Genomic DNA, 26,733 nt, shown 5'->3' with positions numbered 1-26,733 from the left:
GACCAGAGGATTGCTTTGTAATATAGGGCTACTATAAATGATTCATTCGTTTTTAAAACGCTATATTTTCCAAAGTATTACAGATACAAATATGATTGATATATAAAAAGAACCGTAAACTCACAAAGTTTGTATTGGAACATCAATGTTCGTCGCTACCTAAACAATGAACTTCGGCATCGTTGGATTGGGCGTGCTGGTGAGGATGACGTAGCTCGGTTCACTTGGCACCCCCAGATCACCTGATCTAACGCTTTGTGACTTCTTACTTTGGGGGTACATTAAGGATCGTGTTTACGTACCGCCACTAGTAGAGCTGAGGGAACGCATGGATGCTGCAGTGATGACCTTTGACAGGATGATGCTACAAAATATGTGAAACGAGCTCGACTGGACGTGTGTCGTGTGACCTAAGGGGCACACATAGAACATTTGTAGAGTGTGAAGAAAACTTGGTGAGTTTACGGTTCTTTTTATATATCAGTCATATTTGTATGTATAATGCTTTGGAAAATATAGCGTTTTAAAAACGAATGAATCATTTATAGTAGCCCTGTACTTTCTTATAGCCAGTAGATGAATAATATGTGCAGTGTGATGGTCAGCAAGAATAGTTGTGTTGGCGTCTTATAACAGCTGCAGCACATTTTTTAACTTTTTTAGGGCTACAGCCTCAGTAAACAGTAGGAACTGGGAAACTGTTCTGTAGGAACATATTTTCATTATCCTATACCTTGCTTTGTTGCAGGATTATGAAATGATTTCTCTTCTTGATTAATGTACAGAGCTTTTATATGACACATGCAAATTAAATGAAGTCTTTGTAATGGTGCTGAATAAAGTAAAAATATTGTGGTTCTCAGACTTTGTGGCTGGGAATCTTTTGTACACATTTTGTTTTGTCCAATGAAGTGTTTGTACAGTTAGTTTTAGCTCTTGTTTATTTTATGTCCACTTTTTTGTTTTGTATAGTTAGATGTTTGTTGAATCTGCTTGAGGTTCCTCTTTCTTTTACAGCCACAATTTCTCTGTCTGTGGGCATTTCATGTACTGTTGAAGGTAGATTAGACAGTGAGTTAATATAATCACATTTGCATGATAATAGAGTTAAGTTTTAGCTTTCACCGTCTTCCTCTTCATTTAGAATATAGTTCGATTTTGTAGTTGTCAAATTCTGTCATGGTGTGCTGTGCTTTTATTTCCAGGTTCATTGTCTGTGCTGAATTCTTCATTTGCTTTAATATGTATGTCTGTATAGCTTAATCTTTTGCAACACCCATAGTATACAAGTGCAAAATACATAATCATTTAAAAATCTGTATACCATGTGCAGCTGGTGGAACATACTAGCTACTGCTTTTTTAAACATTTCGTTGCAGTAAATAATTCTGCACCAGTGAGATATTGAAGTTCTTGTACATGAAGTATGAGTATTTGGTTGAAGTCATCTCAACCATTATCATGCTGTAACAGTTATTTTCCATTCAACATTCTGTTTTATCATTTAATGTTCTGATGGTGGAGTCCTACACAGTTTTTGTCATTTAATGTTTATTAACATTGTAGATGCAATTGTGATTAATCAGAGTATTTCTTTCTGCTAATACCTGTAGCAGACCCATCCTCAGTTATGGTGATTTTATCTGTCCTCACAACCATTAGCAGATCATTGGTATGCTGTTGAGCTTTGAATTTCCTTTCAGTAACAGTATATCTGACCTTGAACTTCAGCTTTTCAATTCAATTCAATTCATTTATTTCATCCATAGCTGTAGAAATTACAATTGGACATGTCAGATAACAACAACATTACATCAAGCATAACATTCAAAGTACATGAATATAGAATAATAAATAATAAATACCTAAGACTAGAGAAAATATTTAAAACATATATACAGATTGTTTACAACATACAAACAGACTATTTAAAACATATTCCTGTACATATAAATAATTTATCTAAAACAGATTTATTTGTCAGCAAGCAGTCCATATCAACAGTTGTTAAAAAATTCCTGAAGAGAATAAAAGACGTTACACAACAAATAATTTTTTAGCTTCTTTTTAAAAACATTAAAATTATTTACACTTTTTAGTTCAGTCGGTAGGCCATTAAATATTTTGGTTCCCATACCAATCACCCCTCTTTTGCAGCGCTCAGTATTGCAAAATTGAACATACAGATTGTGTTTATGAATAGTATTATAGCCATGTACGTCAGAATACTGGGTAGTATATATCCTATTTTTTATTATAAAACATAAAATCTCAAATATATATAAGGAAGTAACTGTTAGAATCTTAAATTCTCGAAACAAATTTCTACAGGAGACTCTATTTCTTACACCTTTAACCACCCTTAAACATTTTTTCTGTAGTTTAAATAGAGTTTCAGAGTCCTTTTTCACCCCACCCCAAAAAATAATACCGTATTTCAACACGGACTCAAACTTTGCAAGATACACATTTCTTAATACAGATTGGCTCACAGAGTCCCGTAAAGATTTAATCAAATAAAGAGTCTTGCTAAGTTTTTTACAAACATATTGGGTGTGGGTTGCCCAACTTAAATCCTCAGTAATACAAATACCCAGAAATTTTACATCTGATGAACAAACTACCTCCTTATTATTTAAAGAAAAAATGGATCTAATAATTGGAGTAGATCTACTTCCCCGAAAAAAAATTACCTTAGACTTTTCAGTGTTTATTATTAAATGATTTTCATAAAACCATTTTTCTAATTGATTCTTTACATTTTGAATTTTTTCATTTAATGATAACATGTCATTTCCAGTAATTAATATATTAGTATCATCCGCAAATAATACTACCTCTGCATTTTGTATGATTCGGGGCAGATCATTTATGAATAATAAAAATAAAAGGGGTCCTAAAACAGAACCCTGAGGTACACCATGTTTAATAGCCTTAAGAGATGAGGTAAGTGTCTTTATCTTAAAGGTCTTTTGATCCATATGGTGAATTTCAACAAACTGGGTTCTGTCGGTGAGATACGATCTCATCCACGCGTGAGCTATTCCTCTCAGTCCATACAACTCCAGCTTTGCAAGCAGCAAGTTATGATTAATAACGTCAAAAGCTTTCGACAGATCCAAAAATATACCAAAAGCAAATTGTTTATTATCTAGGGTTTTTTGAATTTGTCCAATAAAAGTTTGAATTGCAGTAAATGTGGATTTATTCTTTCTGAAACCATTTTGAGCATTCGATATCAATTTGAATTTATTTAAAAAGTTTACAACTCTATTATACATTAGTGTTTCAAGGATTTTGGAAAATACAGACAAAATTGAAATTGGTCTATAATTGGTAATATTTTGTTTCTGACCTTTTTTAAAAATGGGTCGAACTTTTGCAATCTTCATTTGATCAGGAAAGATACCAGAGCTTAGTGACAGATTAAATATAAAAGTCAAAGGCTTTTTTATGAATTGGATACATTGTTTAACTATCATATCCGGGATCTCATCAAAACCCGCTGAGATTTTTGTTTTTAGTTTACTGGTGACCTTTAGAACCTCTTCTTCAGTAACAGGGACAAGAAATAACACATAATAATCACATAATGGGAGTGGTTGCCCTCTCTTATAATTGGCGTCTTTATGTGTATGTCATGGTTTGTATAGTACAGATGTCTTACTTTCCATGTTACAGTAACTGTTGGTACCATCTCTGTTGTGAAAATTTGTATGTAGTTGTTATCGAATAAGAGAAGCTAAATTGAATTTACTTGGAGAGAACAACCTTTGTAGTTACCCTAAGCACTCAGATCACTGATGGGTCTATTTTGCACCCCAGAAGCTCTCCATGCAAACTCAAGACCTCTATAATCTCTGTCCAACCTAGGCAGGCATTGATATGATATCCATATCTTGTGGACTGCTGATAGCAGGGTATCCCAGCCAACCACTGTCATTCACTGACAATAACAGCTGAGCCTCTAGCACCAATCTCAACTGACCCACAACCAAGCTCTAGCCAAGCCCTCGGTTTCCTTGAGAAGAGCTCTCCTATTTCTAGGCAAGCTTCTGCTGTCCACGTTATTTCTTCTTCTTGATGTTGAGGCTACTCATCCCAATCAAGAGACCTCTTACAACCTTACCCTCATGGACTCCACGTGAGAGCCTCTGAGAGATTTTGTCTTCTCCACAGCAGCAGATGACACAACAACTGAACCCCTTGATGAGGGAGGAGAATCTGCTTCTCTTTTATTACTGACAGAGGGTTGTCTCTGGTCACCCACTGTTGTTTAGCAACAGGGATAGCAGAGTTGTGCTAGTCCCAGCTGTACTTGTAATCATATGCTCAGATCTCAGCATCCTGGTCTGTTTCTTCACTAGCCTGTCCAATTTTTCTTCTTTGTCTTCAGGATACTCAACTCTATCAGTAGATCTTTTACACTCTTACTCTCAGTGAACCCTATACAAGAACCCCTGAGATAGATTGCTTCCCCACAACAGCAGAAGAGTAGAAGACCCAGCATCAAAGCCCAAGAAAACGGAGAAAGCTTCCTTGACCAGAGCATCTACAGTGAGGACTCTCCAACTACCCTCTATTATATGCACCAGGGACAGCAGAGTTTCCAGCACTGGTCCAAGCTAGATCTGTGGTTGAGACCCAGGCAAGCCCTCAGTCCCTGTCTGGTTTTGATCTGTTAACAGTTTCCATGGTGATCATTGCAATTCTGTTACATAATGCACAGTGTTGCAGTACTTTTACAGCTGTTTATTTGTTCTTTACTATTAATGTAAAGTGCTGTCACTGCATTGAGCAGGCCAGTGTAACAGTAACACTCTAGACTTGTGTTTCAGAAGTGCTCAGTTTAAATATAAGCTGCAGTCTTGACTGAACAATTTTTTTTGTGTGTTTTTTCTCAGTCCCTTGAAGCAAATGGCAAGATAATGCCTTTATTAGGCCACGACTACCTCCATTAAAATCCTTTACAGTTTATCAGTCATCTTACCATTCAGTGCTGTATAGTCTAAATACTGACAGCATCGTAAAATAAACCACAAAAATATTAATATGAATACTCCACCATCTCAAGAATACAAACAAAGTTTGTGTGAGACAAGCATGTCAGAGGATGAAAGCAGAAATTATTGTAAAATGAAGTGGACCTATAATTATTATTATTTATTATTATTAGAGGGGTGGGTTTAACCCATGCACTTAGACCAGTTATTGGTCCATTGTGCGTCCCCCTTTAATTTCTACTGTTGCCATACCCTACCAGTACTAGTGTGTGCTATCAGCCCCATTCAGCAAACGAGGTCGGCCGTCGGTACCTGATATTTCCCCCATCTACCAGAGACATTGGAAACTACTTGGGCGGGAAATTGTTGCCTAATTTTGCTCAGAGGTCTCCTAGAGACATGAGGATCTTTTACGTGCCATAAATCTACGACACGGGACCCACAGCTTAAAGTCCCTCCTGGAGGACTTGTTCCCTGAATTTTTCCACCCTTAAAAATTCCACGTACCTTGAGTCATGAGGTGGGAACGTTACCCCTAGACTATGGAGGCCGCTAAGTGGACCTCTAATTTTGGATGTAAAATGTGAACAGAATAAGGCTGTGCGGATTGTTGGTGGCCCAAAAATGTTGGTGGAACATCCTGAAAGAAAATTGTATCATATCAGGTTTGTATTGGTGCCAGTTACTAATACCACACTCTGCAATTATATTTTCTCCTACTCATCCTGTTGTAGATTTTATGGGTCTGCCATATCCTTTCTTGAGTTCCTGTGTGGATGTCAACATTTTTTGTATCAGATGAGCACTGTAAAGCTTTCTTTGGCCATATGTTATCCATCATTTTGTAAACATGCCAGTAACTCATTATTCAATCTTCCTTTATCCTCTCCTTAATTTCTTTTGATGGTTCCCACCTTAATAGTGATCAGATCTTTATTGGTTTGTTTCCTGACCTGCCCATCTGTATCAAAAGCACAGTTTTTAGGTAAATATTTTATAACTTTAGAAATTCATGGTGAAGTAGACTTTGCACACAAGTTCTTCATAGTGAGTTTCTTCTGAGGAATTCAGAATATCTTTGCAGTACTAGAGAGAAGAGTCAGACTGCTAGTAGGGCAAATACAACTGCAACCTAAACACTTTACAAGTAAAAGATACCCAGTTGGTTGGAATGTTCTCTGTTGTCATTGTTGTCACCATCATCATGAGAATGTTCAGGCATGTGGCACTGATTTCATCTGGTTTCTCTTCAGTATCATTGAACCACTGATAAGCCAGCTCATGTGTTATGTGCCAGCCAACCTTTTCTCCTGGTACTGTGTTACTTTAGTTCCTGCTACAGCATATGACCTATTCACAGTAAGCAGTTATTCACTGAGTTCTGTTATTTCCCACATACTGGAATAATGGGTGTTCATATATCATGTCTAGGTGAAAAATGGTTTTGCAAGTAAATAAGGAGAAGATTCCAGCATAAATTTCAGGTTACTGTAGTGTCACATAAAATAACTATTCATAGAATCATAAATAAGTTCATAAAGACAAGGTAATTACTGCCCCTTCCCCCCCCCCCAAAAAAAAATTAGATCCTAAGTGCTCACTGAAGAGAAATTGATTGAAATCAGAGGAAGGCTTGAGCATTCTCAGTAACCCTGCAGACACCTTGCAGATTAGTGTGTTGATTCCACATTCAGGTTAGAAGAGTCACCTTTGTATCCTGAAAACAAAAGCACCATATTACTGCAGAATGTGAATAAATTTCTAGTAGACACCTCAGTATGAACATAGAAGACTTCATAGTCACTGCCAAGTGAACCTCAAATCTCAAAATAGTTAAGATTTATTTGTAATGTGTAGGTTTGTTAGTTCCATTGGCAGTCTGAATCAGTGTCTGAGTGTCCTGTCTGAGCAGGTGAGAGGTTTGTGGACACCCCAAAAAGTGTCCTGCATAATGGAGTTTAAGTTCAGTATTAAATTGGAGAGACAAGATGTATGTAGTTTCGTTTGTTATACTTTTTCATCTGCCGTCTGGAAGATAAAGTCTCTTGTAAACATATTGTGACAGGTCTCCTGAAAGGTAGAATATCAGAACCAGAGAGGATAGCCATAGCTAGGGAACGGGTCTGTAAGCATGTTTCCACAGCAACCAAATCGTGTGCCTGCCACAACAGATACTCACGCAGGAATAGAGGAACAGTCCTGTAGGACTTGGCAAGAATCACTGTTGGTCAGGGCCAGTAGCAGTTAGTATTCAGCCTACAGTCAGTTTGGACTAGGAGGTCATTAGTTACCGTCATAGGTTAGATGTGCAAGGGTCACCAGTCAGCGAGGGCCGGAGTCATTGAGAAATGGGAGCAGAGGACGATGTTGGGAGCCAGTACCGGACAGTGCATAGTGAAGAAATGGAAGACTTAATGCATGCCATAGTGAACTGTGAAGAGTGAATTAGCAACGGCACTGTAATTAATTGTAGTTATGATTTGTAAGAGTCCAATAAATTCAGTTACCAGTTCAAATCCTGTATCTATGCAGAGATACATGACAATATTTTAGGCACCCTTTGACTATTCTTGAGGACTTATACACATTTTGAATTTATTGTGGAAAAGGAAAATGAAAGATTTAAGCCTGTTCCATTTTTTTTCCTAATTTATGGTTTAGAAGATGAATGTATTTGAAAGTAGTGCAAATGTCAACCCAATTTCTACACTGTTATGTAATGAGTAGGTCAGGACAGCTGCTTTCTTCCTCTGCCTCTCTTGTACATATTATTGAGCAACCAGTGTCAAATAGTTCTGAAATGAGCATAGTAGACAGTTTTATTTGCTACCTATTTTTCTCCTCTACTTAGCATTTAGGATGACAAACAGTATGAATATAATATTTCAGACTTTAAAGCAGCCTTTCAAATTCTTATACTCCTCTGTTTAAGCAGGCAGGACTGCCATAGAGAGGTTAACTTTAAACTGCATTTGATATGTTGAAACTTGCCCAGTGAGCAACCATAACAGTATTATGAAGGGTGTACTTCATAGTACACAAAATTGTTGTAGTCACCATGGTACCGCATTTTGTTATTTATTTTTGTGTGACTCACTTGGACTTTGGTGTGGTAACTACATATAATTAAATTGGGCCTTGCTTGTGGTTAAGTTATACTGCTGAGCAGCAACTCAGAAGGCCTGAACAAATGAACATACAATAAAATTTAAAAATAACCGAGCAATTTGTTCATAGTTTTTGAATGCTTGGTCCAAGAATTGTCTTTCTGGCATCTCATAGAATGTTTGAGGTGAAACATACATGCATACATATAAAACGGCCACTGTTAATAATAAGATAATATGTGTGGTCTTGGTTATTTCACAGCACAGAAGGTATTTAGCAAGCATCATTTCATAGTTTATTTAGTCCAATTTCTATGTCTTGTACAGTTTTACAGTGCTCTTTATATGGAGAATGGGTGGTGGTATAACATGCCATTGGTTTTGATTGATCTGTATGTGTCAGCCACTGTGGTATGTTTCTGTTGAAGGTTCAGCTGTTGCTGTTATGCAACAGTAGCAGTGCAAGCTTGAAACTTACATGTAACCTTTTATGAACTTAATTTTGTGAATGTAATGTGACATGACACCTAAAAGTTGGAATTTTTTAAATTAGAGAAATGTCACAGAGGCATCCATTGCTAAGTAACATCAAGCACCAATCTCTGACAGCCATGTAAGTGTGCAGCACTGGAGGATCTGTTTAGTGTGGTGGCTTTGAATTAGTTGGTCTCAAAGCAGCATACAGAGGGTCTACAAGCTTACAGAGGAGTCCCCGTTATCATTACCAGAAATCTAGCAATGTGTGTGTGAAGACAGAGCCAGCAAGCAACAGTGATATAACAGATTATGAAATTATAGTACATACTGATATACTGTATAGTGTTTGTAAATAAGAGAGCAGGAAATAAAACCAATTACCAATCTGAACCCTGTGTCTAGTCACTATCTCATAACATTAATATGGCATGTAAAAGTGTACAGATGACATTTAAATGTTAACCCATTTGCTGTTACATAAATGAATGCATCAAATTACCTATTCCAGTTGAACAGTGACTGTGCATTGCATGTTCTACCTCTCTAAATGGTGTAATATTACTGCTAACTGTCCAAGTCAGCTGCACTTTCCTATTTTTTTTCTTTTAAATTCGATTAGTAGGGGGTGGAGTCCAACTGGGTCCACTCAGCACGGCAGCTACTGAATGGCCTATTGTAGCCTGTCCTGGGTGATTATGATGATGGAGAATTTGGTGGAATGAAGATTGGCAGGGGAAACCGAAGTACTCAGAGAAAACCCACCCCAGCACCACTTTGTCCACCACAAATCCCACTTGACCAGACCCAGGATCGAACCCATGCCGCTGCAGTGGGAAGCCAGCGACTAACCACTTGAGCTATGGCGCGGCACTTGCACTTTCCTAAATGATGCTTTTAATGATGCCACACCCGAGCTCTGATCTATCGGTATAATTCAGAATCTCAATTTATGATTCAGTAAAGCTTGTGATACTTGACCTTCCATTGCCTCTCATTGCCATATAAAATTCCACATGTGACAAATTTGGAAATGTTAAGCAGTGCTTCTCAGTTCCTAGTCCAGGCATCTAAACAAATGTTAATCTCTGCCTTCTTATCCCACAGTAAGTCAAGAATATGAGCCACTTCCTTCCCAATGAACATTTTCTGAAAGTGTCAATTGGAACTCTGCTGTTCTTCAGAATTGCCTCACTTTAGACACAATTCTTTAACATACATCTGTATCAAAAGTGGCACTACTTTATGCACTGACAGATGAATAACATTTCAAAGTAAAATGTAGAAAACATACAGTGCCATAAAATTCATACAAATTTGTTGAAATAAAAAGAACAACATAGTAAATTAAATTGAGCCAAATATGTGATCAGTAGTATAAGACATCATACTCAGCTTAATAAATCCTTGGTGCTGCATTGAAACACTCAAGATGGCAGCACAGCCTTATGCAGTTATTAAAGTGTAGTCATTTGATCGTTAGGTGCTTTGATTTTTATTGTCCCTATGTTTGAGGCCATTTAAAAAATGTGCCTTATAATATTCTAATGAACTGCCTTCCAAAGTTTCATGTATTCTTGTGTCAGTGTGTATGTTTGAGGAACTAAGCCTCTGTTTGTTTCTTAATCTTTGAACTTTACAAAAAAATATGATGTAAGATGCCTAGTATTATTTACTTTACTGGTTTTATTTTTATCTACTTTTCCAAGTGTATTGAAATTAACTTTAAATAATTATGGTGCTCCTCTGTATATAACAGTTTGTAGTTCTTGTTAGCCTGCTTTCTATTCTTAAATAAAAAAAACAGGCTTATGGAATCGCCATGCTGTGTGTGTGTGTATGTGTATGTATGTGTATGCATGCACGCTCTTATTTCTAAGGCCCCTTTCAACTTACAAAGTGGGTGACCAGTTTTCATGAGATAATCTCAGCACCATGCTTTTCAACATCATAAATAAGTGATGATGATGATAAAACACGAACAATATAGATGCATGAATTTGTGGGGTGAGAGGGACACTACCTATTCAATTTATTGTGCTCAGATTATGTATGTTGTTGTTGTTGTTGTTGTTGTTGTTGTTGTTGTTGTTGTTGGTGGTGGTGGTGGTGGAGGGGGTGGGTTTCCCCATGCACTTAGACCAGGTATTGGTCCATTGTGCGTCCCCTCTTTGATATTCTACCAGTCTCTATACCCTACCGGTATTGGTGCGTGCCATCAGCCCTGACTCAGCCAGCGAGTTCAGCCTCTACTGGCTTAGCGGTACCTCGATGCTTCCCCCCTCTATCAGAGGCATTAGAGACTACTGTTGGGAGGGAAATGTCCTGAATTTGGCTCAGAGGTCTCCTTGAGACATGAGGTTCTTTTACGTGCCGTAAAGCTACGACACGGGACCCACGGCTTAAAGTCCCTCCCGGAGGACTTGTTCCTTGAATATTTGCACCCTTGAAAATTCCACGACCTCCACCGGGTTTGAACCCGCGTACCTTGAGTCATGTGGTGGGAACGTTACCCCTAGACTACGGAGGCCACTTAAATTATGTATGTTAGTAATTTGAAAAATGTGCAACTTACATTGAAGCGATTTTTGGTAGAACATAAGATAATATGACAGCTGTGCGACATGGTTTGTCATACACATTATGTGTGATGTATTGTTTGCAGGTTGATAATTATAATTATGATGAAACTTATAGCTTACCCTGGACAGATTTAGTATGAAATCTGTCATAAAATTCTATGAAGTCACATATGTTTCCATTTCTGAACTCATGTGGCTGATTCTTTGTCTTTACTACCATTTGTTTACATTGTGTAATAAAATGAATAGTTATGCCTTACTTGCTCTGAACTCTGAATATCCTATTTGTTTTATCATTGAACTTTCTTTTCTGCTTTCAGATGTCTCCTTCAAAAGACGACATTTCTGCTTTTGCAGTTTACAGTTCAAAGAAAAGTAAAAGGAAAAGAAACAGGAAATCGAGTACCAAGACAGAGGAGACGGAGGATATGTTTCAAGCAGCGGAGGAACCTGATGTTGAAGAAATTTTAAGTACTGATGATGACCCTAGTGCATCTAGTCCTTGTAGTGTCAAAGACAAGAGAAAAAGGAAGAAAAGCAACATTTCCTTTACCGTTACTAGTGAACAGTCCAGGACTCCTGGTGCTGAAATTGTGGATGTAGAAGAGAATTCTGATGATGTATTACTAATTGAGAATGCAACTCAAGGAAAAAAGAAGAAAATTGTATTAAATCCTGAAAATGAAGAAAATGAAGATCAGGAGGTTATATTTCAAGATTTCATCAGGAAGAAGACAAATGGAGTGAAACTAAAAAGGAAACCCACGAAAGGGATGAAGAAAGGCACCATGGTTTCAGAGGACTCATCTGTGGGTCAAGATGTTTTCATAGTGGAGGATGTGGAGGACGCAGAAGAGGACAACTACAGTGGCAACAGCTTGGTGGAGGGCAAGAAGTTATTTGCATGGCTTATAAATCCAGTTGTTCCAGAAGTTTTCTTCAGGTAAGTTTGAAATGATTTCATATCATTTGTTTTAAAGGGAAACCACTTGGGATAGTAAATTCAAGTTACAGAGAAAAGGTCTACAGAAAGAAGACATACAGAATAATGTTTACTTGTTCTCATGCTGGGTATGTGTTATTTTTAAGATTGTTCACATATGTTTGGGAATGTGAATCGGATTTATTTGTGTCATGTTGGCAGCTTCTGATTTTTATACTTTTAATTATAAGGATTACTTTTCAGTTCTCATGTATATGAATTTAACACCAGTATTTTTTTAATTTCTTTTTGTCACAGATAAATCTTTCATTTCATTATGTGTGACTTGAAAAAGAAGATTGTCATATGACTCAGAAGTTAAGTAAATAAAGGTAATGATGTCAAGAATGTGTAACTTTCTACTAAGAATTTTAGTCAGAGAGCCTGAAGGGAAAATGAAGCTAAAGATGAGAGGATAATATTAAAATGCCTCTTAAAGAAAGCGTATGAGAATTTTGACTGGATTTTTGTGACTAAGGATGGGTTTTTGTGGCCACATTAATGCTTCATCCATGGAGTTAGATCACAGATATGTTGAAGGCATTTCGGTTTCTGTCCAGTTGACAATGATGTTTATTTAAGTTCTTTGGCATATAAATTACAGAAAGTAGAATATACATATTTAGTTGCCTTAATAATGCTATATTCATTTTTTATAATTTTAATATATACAGCAACTGGTAAAGAGATGGAAGAGTATGACAATTTTTTAATCAGCACTCATTTACATTTGTTTAGGTTATGATACATTCCAAGACATGAAAACCCCCCAGTGTCCTGTCAGTTGGTGTTTATTTCTTTTGATTAACAAACACTGAGTAATCATATTGTGGCATATACACAATGTGTGCAGGTTCTGTTAGGACTGTGTTCATTAAAAATACAAGATGTGAATTATTTTCAAAATTTCACCCCTTTTATTCAAAATAGTCTCCTTCTGAATCAGTACATAGCTGGAATCGATTGGAAAGTTTTTGAAAACAGCCACTGTACTCATTTTGTGGAATCGCATTTAAAACTGTGGTAGATTCCTTTTGGATGCCCTGGATGGTGTCGTGACAGTCTCCTTTCATCGCCAACTTAACTTTTGGGAACAACCAGAAATCTGCTGGAGCCAGATATGGCGAATACAGAGGATGATCAAGGACTGTGAACCCTTTTCTAGCCAAAAAATCGTGCACGAACTTTGATTTGTGGGGTGGGGCATCGTTGTGGAGGAGCAACCAGGAACCTTGCTCTCGATATTCAGGTCGAATTTGAAGAATTCTTACCCACAAACGATTGAGAACTCCAAGATAATAATCAGAATTCACTGTTTTACCTTCTGACAGAAATTCCTTGTGAATGATTCCTTTGGAATCGAAGAAAACGGTTAGCAGTGTCTTTACTCGACTCTTTTGCATGTGCAGTTTCTTTGGTTTCGGCTTCTTTGGGCTCAACCATGCTGCACTCTGCTGCTTTGTGAGAGGCTGCTATTGAAAACACCATGTCTCGTCACCAGTAACAATCGATTTTGTAAGTTTTGTATCACTTTGGGCCGACCGTAACATGTCTTTGCAGTGTTCCACTCTGGCATATTTTTCATCACCTGACAGCGCGTGCGGTACAAACCGCACACATACCTTCTGTTTGCCCAAATCCTCAGTCAAAATTTGATGCACAGTACTTTTTGGTATTCCCAAAAGCTCCTCTATAAGTTGCAGAAACACATCTGTCTGATGCAAGGATTTCGGTCACTTTTTTTTTTCCACATTTTCTTCAGTGTGATTTGTTGTCGGCTTTGATGCATGTGGAGTGTCTTCAGTGTCCTCCCTGCTGTCACGAAATACAGCATACCATCGAAAAATGTTCGAGTGACTCAAACAATCACTACCATACACACTTGTCATCATTTCATATGCTTCTCCCTCTGTTTTGCCTAACTTCAAACAAAATTTCATGTTGGCTCTCTGTTCAGCCATCATTTTCTAACGAGCATCAGAACAGTACTGTTACATTCAAGGACAGAACACATGATGCAGCGATGCTTGCGCTTTGTAGTTATAGACAGCCCCAGCTGAAACTTCAAGAATCTTAACGCCACAACTCACCAACAGATGGCATTGCAGGGCAAAATTTAAAAAAATGAGCCCTAACAGATCCTGAACACACTGTGTAGATCTGTTGCTAGGTATCAACTGTGAAACAGACGAGACAACAGCCATTGCTAGGCAGTAGACCACGTGCAACAATAGAAGGACTGTTGGAAGCAGTGTTTTCTGCATGGTCCTCTTTGAGGCTATATGACTCAACTGCCCAGGTTCGGTGTCCAAGTCTCGCGTGACATGTGACCATATTTTATAGTCTCAGATTCAAGACTCCCCCAGCATGGAGGGTCAGATCCCAATATTTATATCCCCTAGGAACAGGGTTACCTAGCAGTGACTGTTGAGTAGTGGCTTATTTTGTCATTGTTGCCTAGCATTTGGTCTGTATGCCACAATATGGTTGGGCAGGTCAAAACATAGGTACTTTCTACCCATCCGTCTGCAGGGCCTTCACAGAAAGATCTCTTTTGGACCATTTGTTTTGATGTTGCCATGCTTGCATAAAGTAATACTGGGAGTTTAATATGGTAATGTTGGCTGTGAAAGTGCCATGCAGATGCAAAGAAGTTACTCTGACATTATTTTAATGTTTGTGATCCTCCTTCAAGAACACGTGTAATGAATGTGGTACAGAAACCTGAAGAGGCTGGTTCTGTGTGAGAAAATGTCAGATGTGTTGGACATAAGTGAACAGTAAGAGCTGATGAAACCAGCCAATGTCTGAAGGAAGTCGAAGGAAGTTAGTTTCTTGTCTCTCAAAACATTTCCTTTGTGGAGCATCCCAAACACTCAAAATGTTGCCAGGAATTTCTTTATGCTTGCACAATATTTACACAATTGAAAACCAGTATCACAGTAAGCACCCACCATTCTATAGTGTAGGATGCAATCTTTAAAACTACTGCTGTCAGACTTAAAATCATAGCCTTCCTTTACACAGCCATACTGACATTAGAACAAGTGGTCCAACTAAAATAGAAATTTAAATAAAGTAAATAGTCATTCGTTTCATGAAGACCTACTTGGTATATAATTTCAGGCTGTTAACTTATATTAATTCAAGTGTTAAGGCAGGTAAATGTTAAAAATATTGCTTTGGTTCTTAAGCCTTAATGTTCCTTAAACCAAAGGAAGACAATGATCATTGCTTTGGTTCTTAAGCCATAATGTTCCTGAAACCAAAGGAAGACGATCCTTGCATTGCATGGCTGATTTAACAGTGTAAAATATGTTAACTTTCTTGCAGAAATGCATGGGAGAAAAGGCCGCTACATATAAAACGTGGTGTTCCAGAATACTACAAGCCAATTATATCTACACCAGATATTGACAAAATGTTGAGAAATTATAATGTTCAGTTTACAAAGAATTTGGATGTAACATCATATTCTGATGGTAAAAGAGAGACACATAATCCTGTTGGCCGTGCTCTGCCAAGCATTGTGTGGGATTACTACAAGAATGGTTGCAGTGTTCGTTTGCTTAATCCACAGACATTCATTCCAAAGCTTGCTCTTTTAAATTCATCTTTGCAAGAATATTTTGGTTGTTTTGTTGGAGCAAATGTGTACTTGACACCTCCAGACTCACAGGGCTTTGCACCGCATTATGATGACATTGAAGCTTTTATTTTGCAAGTTGAAGGTCAGAAACACTGGAAATTGTATCCACCGAAGTCAGAGTCTGAAACTTTACCAAGATTTTCAAGTGGAAATTTCAGTCAAGATGAAATAGGGGACCCTATAATGGAAATTACTCTAAAGCCAGGTGATTTGTTGTATTTTCCACGAGGTACAATTCACCAGGGTCGTACTGTACCTGGAATTCACTCATTACATGTAACACTGTCATGCTACCAGCGCAACACGTGGGGTGATTTAATGGAGAAGGTTGGTAGAATTTGTCAGTGCTTATTTAGATATTTTTCAAGTCATATTTAGAGCACTTCTTCATTTTAAAGATGCCAATCAATCCTGGATAGGAAATAAACTATTCTTTGTATCTGCAGACTTTTTAGTGGACAGATGATTAGATGGATAATAAATATGTGAAATTTGAGGTTTTAACAGCAGTGACTATGCAGATTACCCGTCTTGTGGGATGTTATGCTGTGTAGTGTGTTAGGTAGTTTTGTAGTGTTACTGTAGTATCTCTACATATTCTGAGGTATGTAATCTTTCTTGACATGCTAGGCAACTTTTGATATACTTTGGTGGCTGTAAGACATTCATCCAACAGGAGTGAAATGTCACTTACATTAAAAATAAGGATGTTTTATGTGCTGAATAACAGATACAGTGTTCATATATAGAAGTTTAATGATAATTTTCTTGCATTCATGCTCAGATTGTGTATTGTTTTATTGATTTTATATAAGTATTTTGAGTACACAAGGTTGGCTAACATGAAACAACTAGGGTGAGCAGGAAATAGTTGTCAAAGAACTAACTGTATTGAATAAAATCAGTTTCAGGTTATAGTTTTTAGTTGGTTACTAGGTGAATTTATGTTGATTCATATCTGTATTTCTTAGGAAGAAATGTATATTTTTTTGGTTTTATTTGTTTTATTGATGTCACTGTGAGTATTTGATAACAAGAGTACTCTCAGTATGGGATTGTTCAGAAAGTAACCTCTGTTTATTTTAGGCAACTAATGTAGCAGCAGGAGAGAACTTGCACATATGAGGTAGGATTACATGACTCATTGCCTTGTAAACCATCACGTAACTGGTCACCTAGTGTTGGCTATTGGTATTACTGAACTATGCATTTTATGACCACTGAATTTTAAGAGAATCTAAAATAAATAGCCTGAGAGTAAAGAGCTTAGTTTGTTTCAACAGCAGGTACTTCACTTCTTGAATATTTTGTTGTTACCTTTCAGGTAATTACTGCAGCGGTACGAGTGGCAATGGAAGAGAACATTGAATTCAGAAGAGGCTTGCCTCAGGATTATTTGAACTTCATGGGTGTTGCACATAGTGATAAGTCATCAACCCAGAGAACAGACTTTATAGAGAAGATCAAGTCTCTCATGGCAAAACTGTTTGACCACGCACCAATAGATGCAGCAGTCGATCAGATGGGAAAGCAGTTTATTCATGATGCATTGCCACCGATGCTAACTGCAGGTGAAAATCTCATTTGAGATGAAACAAACTTTCATACAGTATTTATAAAGGAATATGTACATACACACACATGCACAAGAAACTCCCAGAGAGAGTGAGGGGGGGGGTAATACCCAAGTAAGGTGTGAAGAAAAGGAGAAAAGCATGACAAAAAGTTGTGTATGGAAAAATAGTACCTGTTAACTACCTGAAGTACTGGTTGAGATCACAGTGCTTCAGCAATAGTGAGGAGTTTATGGAAGGTGTCAAAACATGGCCAAGTTTGCAGGTGGCAGACTCCCATAACATAGGTATACAAAACCTTATTCCCTGATATGACAGGTGCCCCACTTCTGGCAGTGACTACATTGAGAAGTAGCTTAAATATGTACATATTTTTTTATATATGATTAAATTGCTCTTCTTGCTGCTTGTTTTTAATAGGTCAGTGAAGGTTACTTTAAAAATAGCCCTTGTATATTTAATTTTTCTTTTCATGTAGTATAGTAAATAGTGAAACCTTGATGATGTTTGTTTATTCACTCACTATAGACCTATATTTTTTATTTACATCAGTTTGAGTAAGTCTCAACTAACAGTGAACAGTTGCATGCTTTTTATTGTAAAGGAAGAGTTCATCATAGTGAAGTTCACAGATATTTTCATAGCCTTTATTATCCCTTGTTCCCAGTGTCTGTGTTAAATACACACTGTGCACTTTCAAATTCATTATCTTATCCCAGTTTGGAAGTGTCTGCAAGGAAATGTCTCTAAAGAATTCAGTATTACCAATATAAAAAGGATTTCAAATGAGCAGCCTATAAATGTAAGTGAAAGGCTGGATGGTAATGCCCATAGGCTTAAGATTTTCTTAATTGAAGTTCAGTTTCTCCACCTTGTGTGCATACATTTACCATCTTGAGACTGCAACACTTGATAGACTTGATTAAACACCACTTAGTGTATGTTTTGTATATAACATGTTTGAGCTGTATGGGGCCATCGTCAGGTATGTGTGAGTCAGTAAATTGCTGCACCATATTGTAATACTTCATTGTGCATGAGACTTGAATGTCTAAAAGTTTTTTAAAAACCAAGTTGAATCCTTTCTAAATTATAAAGATGGTGTATTACACATTTTTTCCTATAATCTCCTTTCTTGTGTTTTGTTTGTTGTAGCTTGTTGGCAGTGACATGCATATTTCTTGGGTGTTTTTTGGTTCTGTATGCTGTGTAAGTGCAGTACAAAGACTGTTTTAGGAATATATATTGTATGCTCTACTAATGCACCTGGATGTTCCATTACAATATTCAGTTTTTGGCATCCGAATGAATGACTGTACTTGTGTTCATTTTCCTTCATTACAGATCACTTTAATGTTAAAATTCATTTCACATCATGAAAACATTAAATGGGCATCTCATTGGTTTTTTGGATTTTATTGTGTTTTGACCAAGCAACCTCAGACATGGCTACGTGGTTTCTGAATTCGGGTGCACCTTGAACTCAGGATTTATGCAGCCCTTCTGTCATATTTGTCTGACTAAGTATGTACAGATTGAAAATCTTTGTAACTTCATTATTTATGAATCATGCTCTTTGAATCTGTCATGGAATTTTTAATCCTACTCTGTCATTTCTCAATATACCTTGGAAAATACCCTCTCAGTCCATGAAGAAGCTGGACTAAACCATTTACTGGTAAGAACATTGAGGTTGATCAGTGTCAGACTAGAAGCTAGTGACTGTACTGTATCAACATCATCATCAGTAATCTGTCAAGATGACAGGTCCACAGTCTCTTAAAAAACAATTCCTCCACTTAATGCGATCTAGAGCTTTCTCCTTCAAGTGACAGTATCCTCTTCTGTCCCCAAGGTCATCCAGCATCTTCTTACATCTTCTTCCTCGTCTTCTTGTCACTTCTATCCGCCCATCTATCATTCCTTCGATAACTTCTTTTAGAAGGCAGTTTCTGCGTAAAACATGACCAATCCAATTAGCCTCCCGTTTTCTTATTTCATGTAGGATATTCCTCTGCTCACTGACTCTAATTAACACTTCTTCATTTCTCACATAATCGGTCCAACTGATCTTCTCCATCCTTTCCAACACCACATTTCAAAACTTTCCAGATGCTTCTCATCTACTGCCCTAAGTGTCCATGTTTCAGTCCCATACAGAGCTATGCTCCAAATGTAGCATTTCACTAGTTTGTTCCTCAAATTTAAGTCCAATTTGCTGGTAAAAAGATTCTTCTTGCTAAATGCAGCTTTTGCCATGGCAATCCTGGATTTAATTTCACTAGTACACCTTCCATCATCTGTTAACAAGCTACCCAAATATTTAAAACATTTCACATTCTCCAGTTGTTTTTGGTCTATCTTTATTGTGACTGGGGTTGGTTGTCTCGAAATTTTCATTACTTTTGTTTTCTCCACATTCATTTCCATGCCATAGCACCTTCCAGTTTCAGTTAGTCTGTCAATCATGCCCTGTAGCACAGTTTCTTCCTTAGCCATTAACACAAGGTCATCTGCATATTTCACAGTTTGAATAATTTGCCCTCCTACTTTGAAGTCTCCGAGCCCATCCAGAGCTTCCTTGGTAAGGCATTCGCTGTACAAGTTGTACTGTATATTGGAATAAAATGAAAACCTTAATGTAATTAAAGTTCTTTTGTATTTTTTAATGAAAAGTTGTATATCATATTGCCCACTTAGAGTTCAACTGTAGCATAGATTGGACCTCTCAAACCCAGCATTCTGTGGCCTACCACAATTTTTAGTGTACTTGATGGCCCCTAAATATGGCTCCAGAGTAATCAGAAAGCAATGGCAGTGAGAGTAGTGCTTGTAAGTGCAAATGTTATACTATTTCCTTTCACCAGCACATTCTACATTATAACTGTGTAACAGCATCAACATATTATATGTTATGATGGCTTATTTAGGTGTTTTTGTACTGTACCATGTTGAGCAGTCATGGTTTGGAAAATTTGTGGTCCACTTCTAGTCTCTTCCTAAAAATACAGGAATTGAGAGGTTCAATATGTATTGGTGCTTTATATTTGCAGAAGAGAAGCAGTTCTCGTGTGTTGGCGATGGGCTTAGAATGGGGCCCAATGGAGAGATTATTAGTGGTGGCGAAATTACCTTGGACACAAAAATAAAGCTTTTAAGAGCACATGTTATCAGGTAATATTGTAAGTGTGGAAGTCATTGGAATATTACGAGGGTCATACTGAAAGTCATGAGCAACAATTTTTTGTAAAGTAACATGCTTTATTATTGACAAACCAAATACACCACCTCAATCTACAGACCTTTCTTTATTTTTCCACATAATCGCCACTTCTTTGTACACATTTCTCCCAGCATTCTGGGAGTTTGAAAATTCCCCTTCCGTAAAATTCCGTTCCAGCACACTGATGTACTGCTTTCTGAATTGCCTTCTGTGTCTCAAAACGTTGTCCACGCAGCTGATCCTTCACAAATCCGAAAAGATGGTAGTCGGAGGGTGCCAGATCAGGGCTATAGGAGGGGTGTGGAAGAACTTCCCACCCCATCTTTGCAATTGCTTCCAATGTGAACTTTATGGTCTCCGGTCAATAACCGCGGGACAATGTGTACAAAAAGTGGTGATTATGTGGAAAAATAAAGAAAGGTCTGTAGATTGAGGGGTGGTGTATTTGGTTTGTCGATAATAAAGCATGTTACTTTACAAAAAATTGTTGCTCATGACTTTCAGTACGACCTACGTATATGCGTAAGCCTGCATAAAAGATGATAGTGAAGGTCTTGCATGGTTGAGATTAGACACGTTTAAGTTAAGTAGTTTAGAAGAAAGGGTGAAGGAGAAACTGCCCTTTATACAGCTGATAAGAACAAAAATTCATTGATATGCTAGAACAGTTCAGAAATTAGACTTCATCTGTCAATAAACACATACTGTAAGACATTGCATATAGGATTTATTGAATTTAAAATAAATGAATGAATGGAAGTGTATAGCATAGAGGATTATGTGTGATGACAGGGTCTCTTTGTTTTGTTTGTTTGGTTAATAGGCTGCAAAAGTGGCATGTATTTTCTGAAAAGGTTTTTTAGAAATTCATTCTGTTTGCAAAAGCTGCAAGTCAGCAGAGTGCAGCACATTCTCCCAGGGAACCTCACTGCAAGAGAAACATAATTTCCACATCTGGCAGCTCTCTGTCAAAAGAAGGCATTCTTCATATTTCCCTGCAGTTAAATATACATGAAAGCATTATGTTTCCTGCCCAGCATACCACATAAGACTATGAAAAGAATAAGATTTAAAAGTTGTGACAGTGGTGTATTAATACAATTATCAATGTTTTGGACATTATGGTATCCATCCACTTGTTTTTATTTTTTAAATTCAATATTCTGAAGACCGGAAGGGAAAGATCTGGAGAAAGGCACTAACTCTATTGATTGGGCCCAACTTAATAGGCATTTACCTGAGGATGGAGATCTACATCGAACCAGCACACAGTGTGGAACACACTGAACGTACATACTCCCAGACGAGAAACACATACATCATATTGTATGGTTATATAAAGATACAGATTGTGAAAATAGCATACCAGTATACTATACAGCAACAACCTGTACATCATAGAAACTCGTATTTGGGCTCCCCAACCGGCCTTACTATGTAGAAAGCTTCTACAAAATAGACCTTCACACAACATACGTGCCCAGTTTCTACACTGTAGCTTTGGGCTCCACAACCGGGCTTACTACGTAGAAAGCTTCTACAAAAAAGACCTTCACATAACATACATGCCCAGTTTTTACACTGTAGCACTGGAACCTTAGTATTTAAGTTGGCATACACATTCGTAACTTACTATACCAAAAAAATCTTTTAATATATTTTTAAACATTTTTAAATACTTTTTAATATTTTTAATATTCCATAATATATTCAACACATTATAAATCTTGATATATGGTATACCTTTTATATATATCATTTATCTTATTTCTGTATTTCTACTTTAATTATAACACCAACTTGATGCAAAAGTTATATGTTAGTATATAATATGACACGTTGCACTGGTATGGATCCATATCGGTAGTTCACTAATTGTACGTATTGCTATATATGGTATATATAAGTGCCTGGTGGTCTTATACGACTGAAACATAGCAGGAATAAAGATTGAATATTAAAAATGAGTATATTTGTTGTGTTGATGGTTAACATAATTCCTATATATATCTGGAAAACGCAACAGGATGCAACCAATGAAGATCTTATGCACATGTGTGTGTATTGTGAGTATGTGTATATATGTAATTGTCACAGTAACTTCATTTTATGGGCACAAACAAGAAACTAATCTGATATGTAAGATCTAAAGTTTGTGATGGTGGTATATTAATACAATGAATAGTTTTCAGGAAATTTATCAATGTTTCATCCAAATACTTCCCCACAGCAGTCCTTATCAGGTTTGTCTTGAGGTTTCATTTTATTTTGCACAAACTGTTTTGAGATTTAGGTTAGTGTACATTTATTTCATAGGTTTTGTATAAAGAAACATTATAAATTACAAATATTGCCACTCCAGTCTCAATATATTTCTTCCTTACTTCTTTTCGCCATTAAGAATAAAATTACTTTACATCTAACACGGATATTCATGATATTAATACCTGCTATGATAATAATTTATACTTACCCTCTACAAATTTATCAGTAGGACAAAAAGGAGTGCTATTCTCTGGAAGCAAGATTTATAATCACTTACCTTTGAATATTAAATCATTATCTAAAGACATTAAGCATTTCACATTTTTATTGAGAAGCTATCTCACTGAACATGTATTTTATAGCACTGATGAATTTTACAGAACTTCCCAGTGAATACCTTTACTTTATTTAGTTAATAGTTGTAATTTATTTTTATTACCATATTTGTATTAATTTTATGTAAAATTGTTTCAGATGGCTACTGTAAGATTTATGGCATGTATATGAGATTTACTGTTATACTATTGTTATATATTTATAATGACAGTTTCTATATCCTCTAGGTCATTTGACCTTGTATGGATTAATGGAATGTAATTAAATAACAATAAATATTAATAATATGTTACATAGCTTTAGCATTACAGTCATAGGACTCACTTGGAGAGACCAGAAAACCAACGACCTCAATCAGAATAACCAGTCTCTGGTACAAGATGTGCATGTTTTATCTCCTGAATACAACTCAGGAAATATCTGTGTGTTTCATTAGAAATACAGGTCCAGCAGACAACATTTAAAATTGTAAACTTTATCTGTTAACACAGGTTAGTCACCGAAGAAGATAATGTCCGTGTGTACCATACTATGGATAATTCTTTTGAATATCACAGGGAGGAACCACAGTACCTTGAGATTTCTTTTGAGCTTGCTCCTGCTGTAGAACATCTCATTTGTTCCTATCCTGATTTTGTGAAGGTCTCAGATTTGCCTTTGGATTCAGAAGAGCCTAAGGTAATTTATTTCTCTGCATGGTTCCTTTAGTGCCTTGCACCCATTCTTACATTTGACAGATCAAGCATCCAGTGTGAAATTGTAACCTAATTTTCTTAGTGGAAATCTATTACGAGTTATAGCAGTAAGAAAAAAATATGCTGTAATCAGTGCTTGAGGTGGAATGAAAATAGAACCGGGATGCCATCCTGCCGCATCCCGCCCCACCTCAAGCCCTGGGTATTGTACATTGCATTTACTGCCAAAGAAGTAACGGGATGCTTTTAAGCCATTTAGAAAAGAACCGGGATGCCATCCCGCCCCACCTCAAGCCCTGGCTATAATGAATACTCATGGATTATTTGTAAGTTGGAAGTGCATAATAATGAATGTAGCTTTGGAATTATTAGTATTTTTAATATTATTTTTAGTAGTATTTATTTTAGTGTTACAAATAACTGAATTTTGTAGATTTGCTTATGGTTTTTTATTACTTAATCAGGTAGTCAAGCAGTCATTTTGAATGTGATAGGTTAGCTTAGCTTGTAGATTCTTCTTGGTAGGAATGGATGTTCATGAGCCATTTCAGATGTATAGCATTCAAAGTTTCTGCTGCCAAACTTAAGCAAGATGGCTAGGCAATGAGTTATAATACCAGTTTATCAAGTCAGCATGTGCCCTTCCTAATGATACAGAAATGGAATTGCTTAATTTAAGGTTTTTGTCTTTATTACCATGCAAGCTATTTCATAAAATATTTACATAAATTAAATTGAAATGCTCCCATCCATTGAATTTTAGTTTTTAGAGGTCTGACGACGTAATATTTCTGTGTGTGTACGTGGCCGCATCCAAACATTCTTGCTGATTATAAATGGAACATGTGTTCCAGAAAAATACAAAGCTGGAAGATACAAAGAAAAAATTGTATTCTTTATGGAATGTGCTAAATACAGGAATGCAATTAGGATATTACTCTTTGATAGAATCATGCCAGACATATAATAGCTGAGTTTGGGTACAGCGAAGGAATAACATTTTCCATCTGCAGTCATAATGTATTTAGTAAGTAAATCAGTCCTCATGAGAATCCACAAGGATTGTTTTTGATGTGGTTTGTTGGGTTTGTTTCTCCAGGTGCAGATTGCTGGTGATCTATGGGAAAGAGGACTTTTATTAACTGATGGAGCTCTGAAGATAAGCATTTGTTAATGTGATGTTCCATCAACTGTTCTCTTATGTGGATACCAGTTTTGAATAGAGACTACTCATGATCTGCTGTATGATAAATGTATTGTATGAAATGTATCGTGCATGAAATAAATATTACAAATAATATGAGGTAATTACTTTATTATAAGTCCCATCATATCTTTATATGCTTTTCATTATTTTCCTATTGTAGCACTTCTTAAAGTTGCATATTTACACACATACAGTGAGCACCCTTGTTTTATTGTTGAAGTGTGTTGTGCTTAATTTTTCCATGAAAATTTCATATGCATTTTGAATTGTTATTTTGCTTTAAATTATGCATGATTTTCAGTCAGAATGTTTGGAGGCAAGAAGATGCTTATTCAACTATACATCGGATCCAGGGAGCAAAAGGTGAACCATTTGCACATAAAGCTTGTGAAGTCATTGAGCTATATATAGGAAACACCAAATAAGAGATGTATTGTTTTTCACAAAAAGCTTCTGAACTTTCAAGTTTATATGTTAGAACCTCAGAACAAGAAATATACTTAACACATTCACTCCCATATCCGACCGGCTGTTGGATAAATGTTCCCATATGTAGATTACTTATCTGACTTAGGTCGGACAGCTATATATGCAGATACCTGTCTGTCATGGTTTACAAGTGGAGTGTTTCAAGATTCTGCTGATCAGTGAATGCATTTAAATTTCCCACTGACTGGCTACTAGCAAATGTGTTAAGACCTACAAGTTTTGGTGATGGTATATTAGTACAATTATTGACTTTTTTTGGATAATATCCATTGTCCTGTTTTTTATTTGAAAACGTTTCGGAGACTGGGCTCTGTCCCCATCCATGTAAGAAGTGTACTGTTTGCACAACCAGTTTATGGAGTCAGCCATCTACCATATTTCCTAGTATAGTTCACACACTCCCTCCCCCCCCCACACACACAGAAAATTGCTGTCTGAAACTTGTGCATAAAGTATGAGAATATCACAGTTGAGAATATTATTTTGCTACCATCATTTAGAACCTAGCTGAATAATTGTTGTATTCTCCTATGTTTGACACACATTCAAATTGCTGCTTATTGTTACTAATTTAACTTGAAATGATAAGGGTGACTGTTGTGACTCTGATATGGCTCATCGAGTCCCACTAATAAATTACTTTTATGATGCAGACTGTAACTGCTGTCAGTTTCCTAGAATTTCCAACTGCATTTGTTGAGTAGAAATCTGTCCATCTTGACACAAAGGGATGGAGAAACAAAGTAATGAAGAATGAAAGATTACTGTTAGCAGCCAAGTGTATAGCCATGGCAGGGTCTTGTAATTGTGTGTGTGTGTGTGTGTGAGAGAGAGCGAATATGGGTAGTGGAACATCTGGGTGGTGGTTTGTTGCAGGAAGTGTCTTCATGTTTATATACAAGTTAGAAAAGGATGTACAGGTGTCCAGAAATTTGTGATTCCTTGACGAGTAGTGAGCTGGAAATGTCCCTCTTTTGAATGACATAATTTCTGTATTGTAGTGTGTACACCCGTTACTATATAGCGACTGCGAAACAAACAGGTCCCCATGCACAACAGTAGAGGAACTGTTGGAAATGATCTGCATGGTTTGTGCCAAGGGGTTATCAATGGGACAAGTTTAGAGTTTAGTGCAGTTGCGGAATAT

At 36.8% G+C, this 26,733-nt stretch overlaps 1 protein-coding gene across 1 annotated transcript; it reads left to right on the top strand.

The window, feature by feature from the left end:
- Positions 1-420: 420 nt before the first annotated feature.
- On the top strand, positions 421-25,190 carry LOC111873254 (ribosomal oxygenase 1). The gene is made up of 7 exons (XM_023867806.1): positions 421-455; positions 11,487-12,109; positions 15,482-16,124; positions 17,122-17,368; positions 20,425-20,545; positions 23,687-23,873; positions 24,990-25,190. Exons 2-7 carry the CDS (start codon positions 11,487-11,489, stop codon positions 25,062-25,064), a joined length of 1,896 nt encoding a protein of 631 aa, XP_023723574.1. The 5' UTR covers positions 421-455; the 3' UTR covers positions 25,065-25,190.
- Positions 25,191-26,733: the final 1,543 nt, after the last annotated feature.

Source organism: Cryptotermes secundus, unplaced genomic scaffold (assembly GCF_002891405.2).
Source record: "Cryptotermes secundus unplaced genomic scaffold, Csec_1.0 scaffold110, whole genome shotgun sequence".
Taxonomy (NCBI): Eukaryota; Metazoa; Arthropoda; class Insecta; order Blattodea; family Kalotermitidae; genus Cryptotermes; species Cryptotermes secundus.
This window is presented reverse-complemented; position numbering and strand designations above follow the sequence as displayed.

What these genes read in the sequence shown, in the direction of transcription:
- LOC111873254 (XM_023867806.1), top strand. Translation starts at nt 11,487, where the DNA reads ATGTCTCCTTCAAAAGACGACATTTCTGCTTTTGCAGTTTACAGTTCA. An exon ending in GTTCCAGAAGTTTTCTTCAG is followed by an intron (nt 12,110 to 15,481) that starts GTAAGTTTGAAA and finishes ACTTTCTTGCAG; the next exon opens with AAATGCATGGGAGAAAAGGC. An exon ending in TTAAGAGCACATGTTATCAG is followed by an intron (nt 20,546 to 23,686) that starts GTAATATTGTAA and finishes CTGTTAACACAG; the next exon opens with GTTAGTCACCGAAGAAGATA.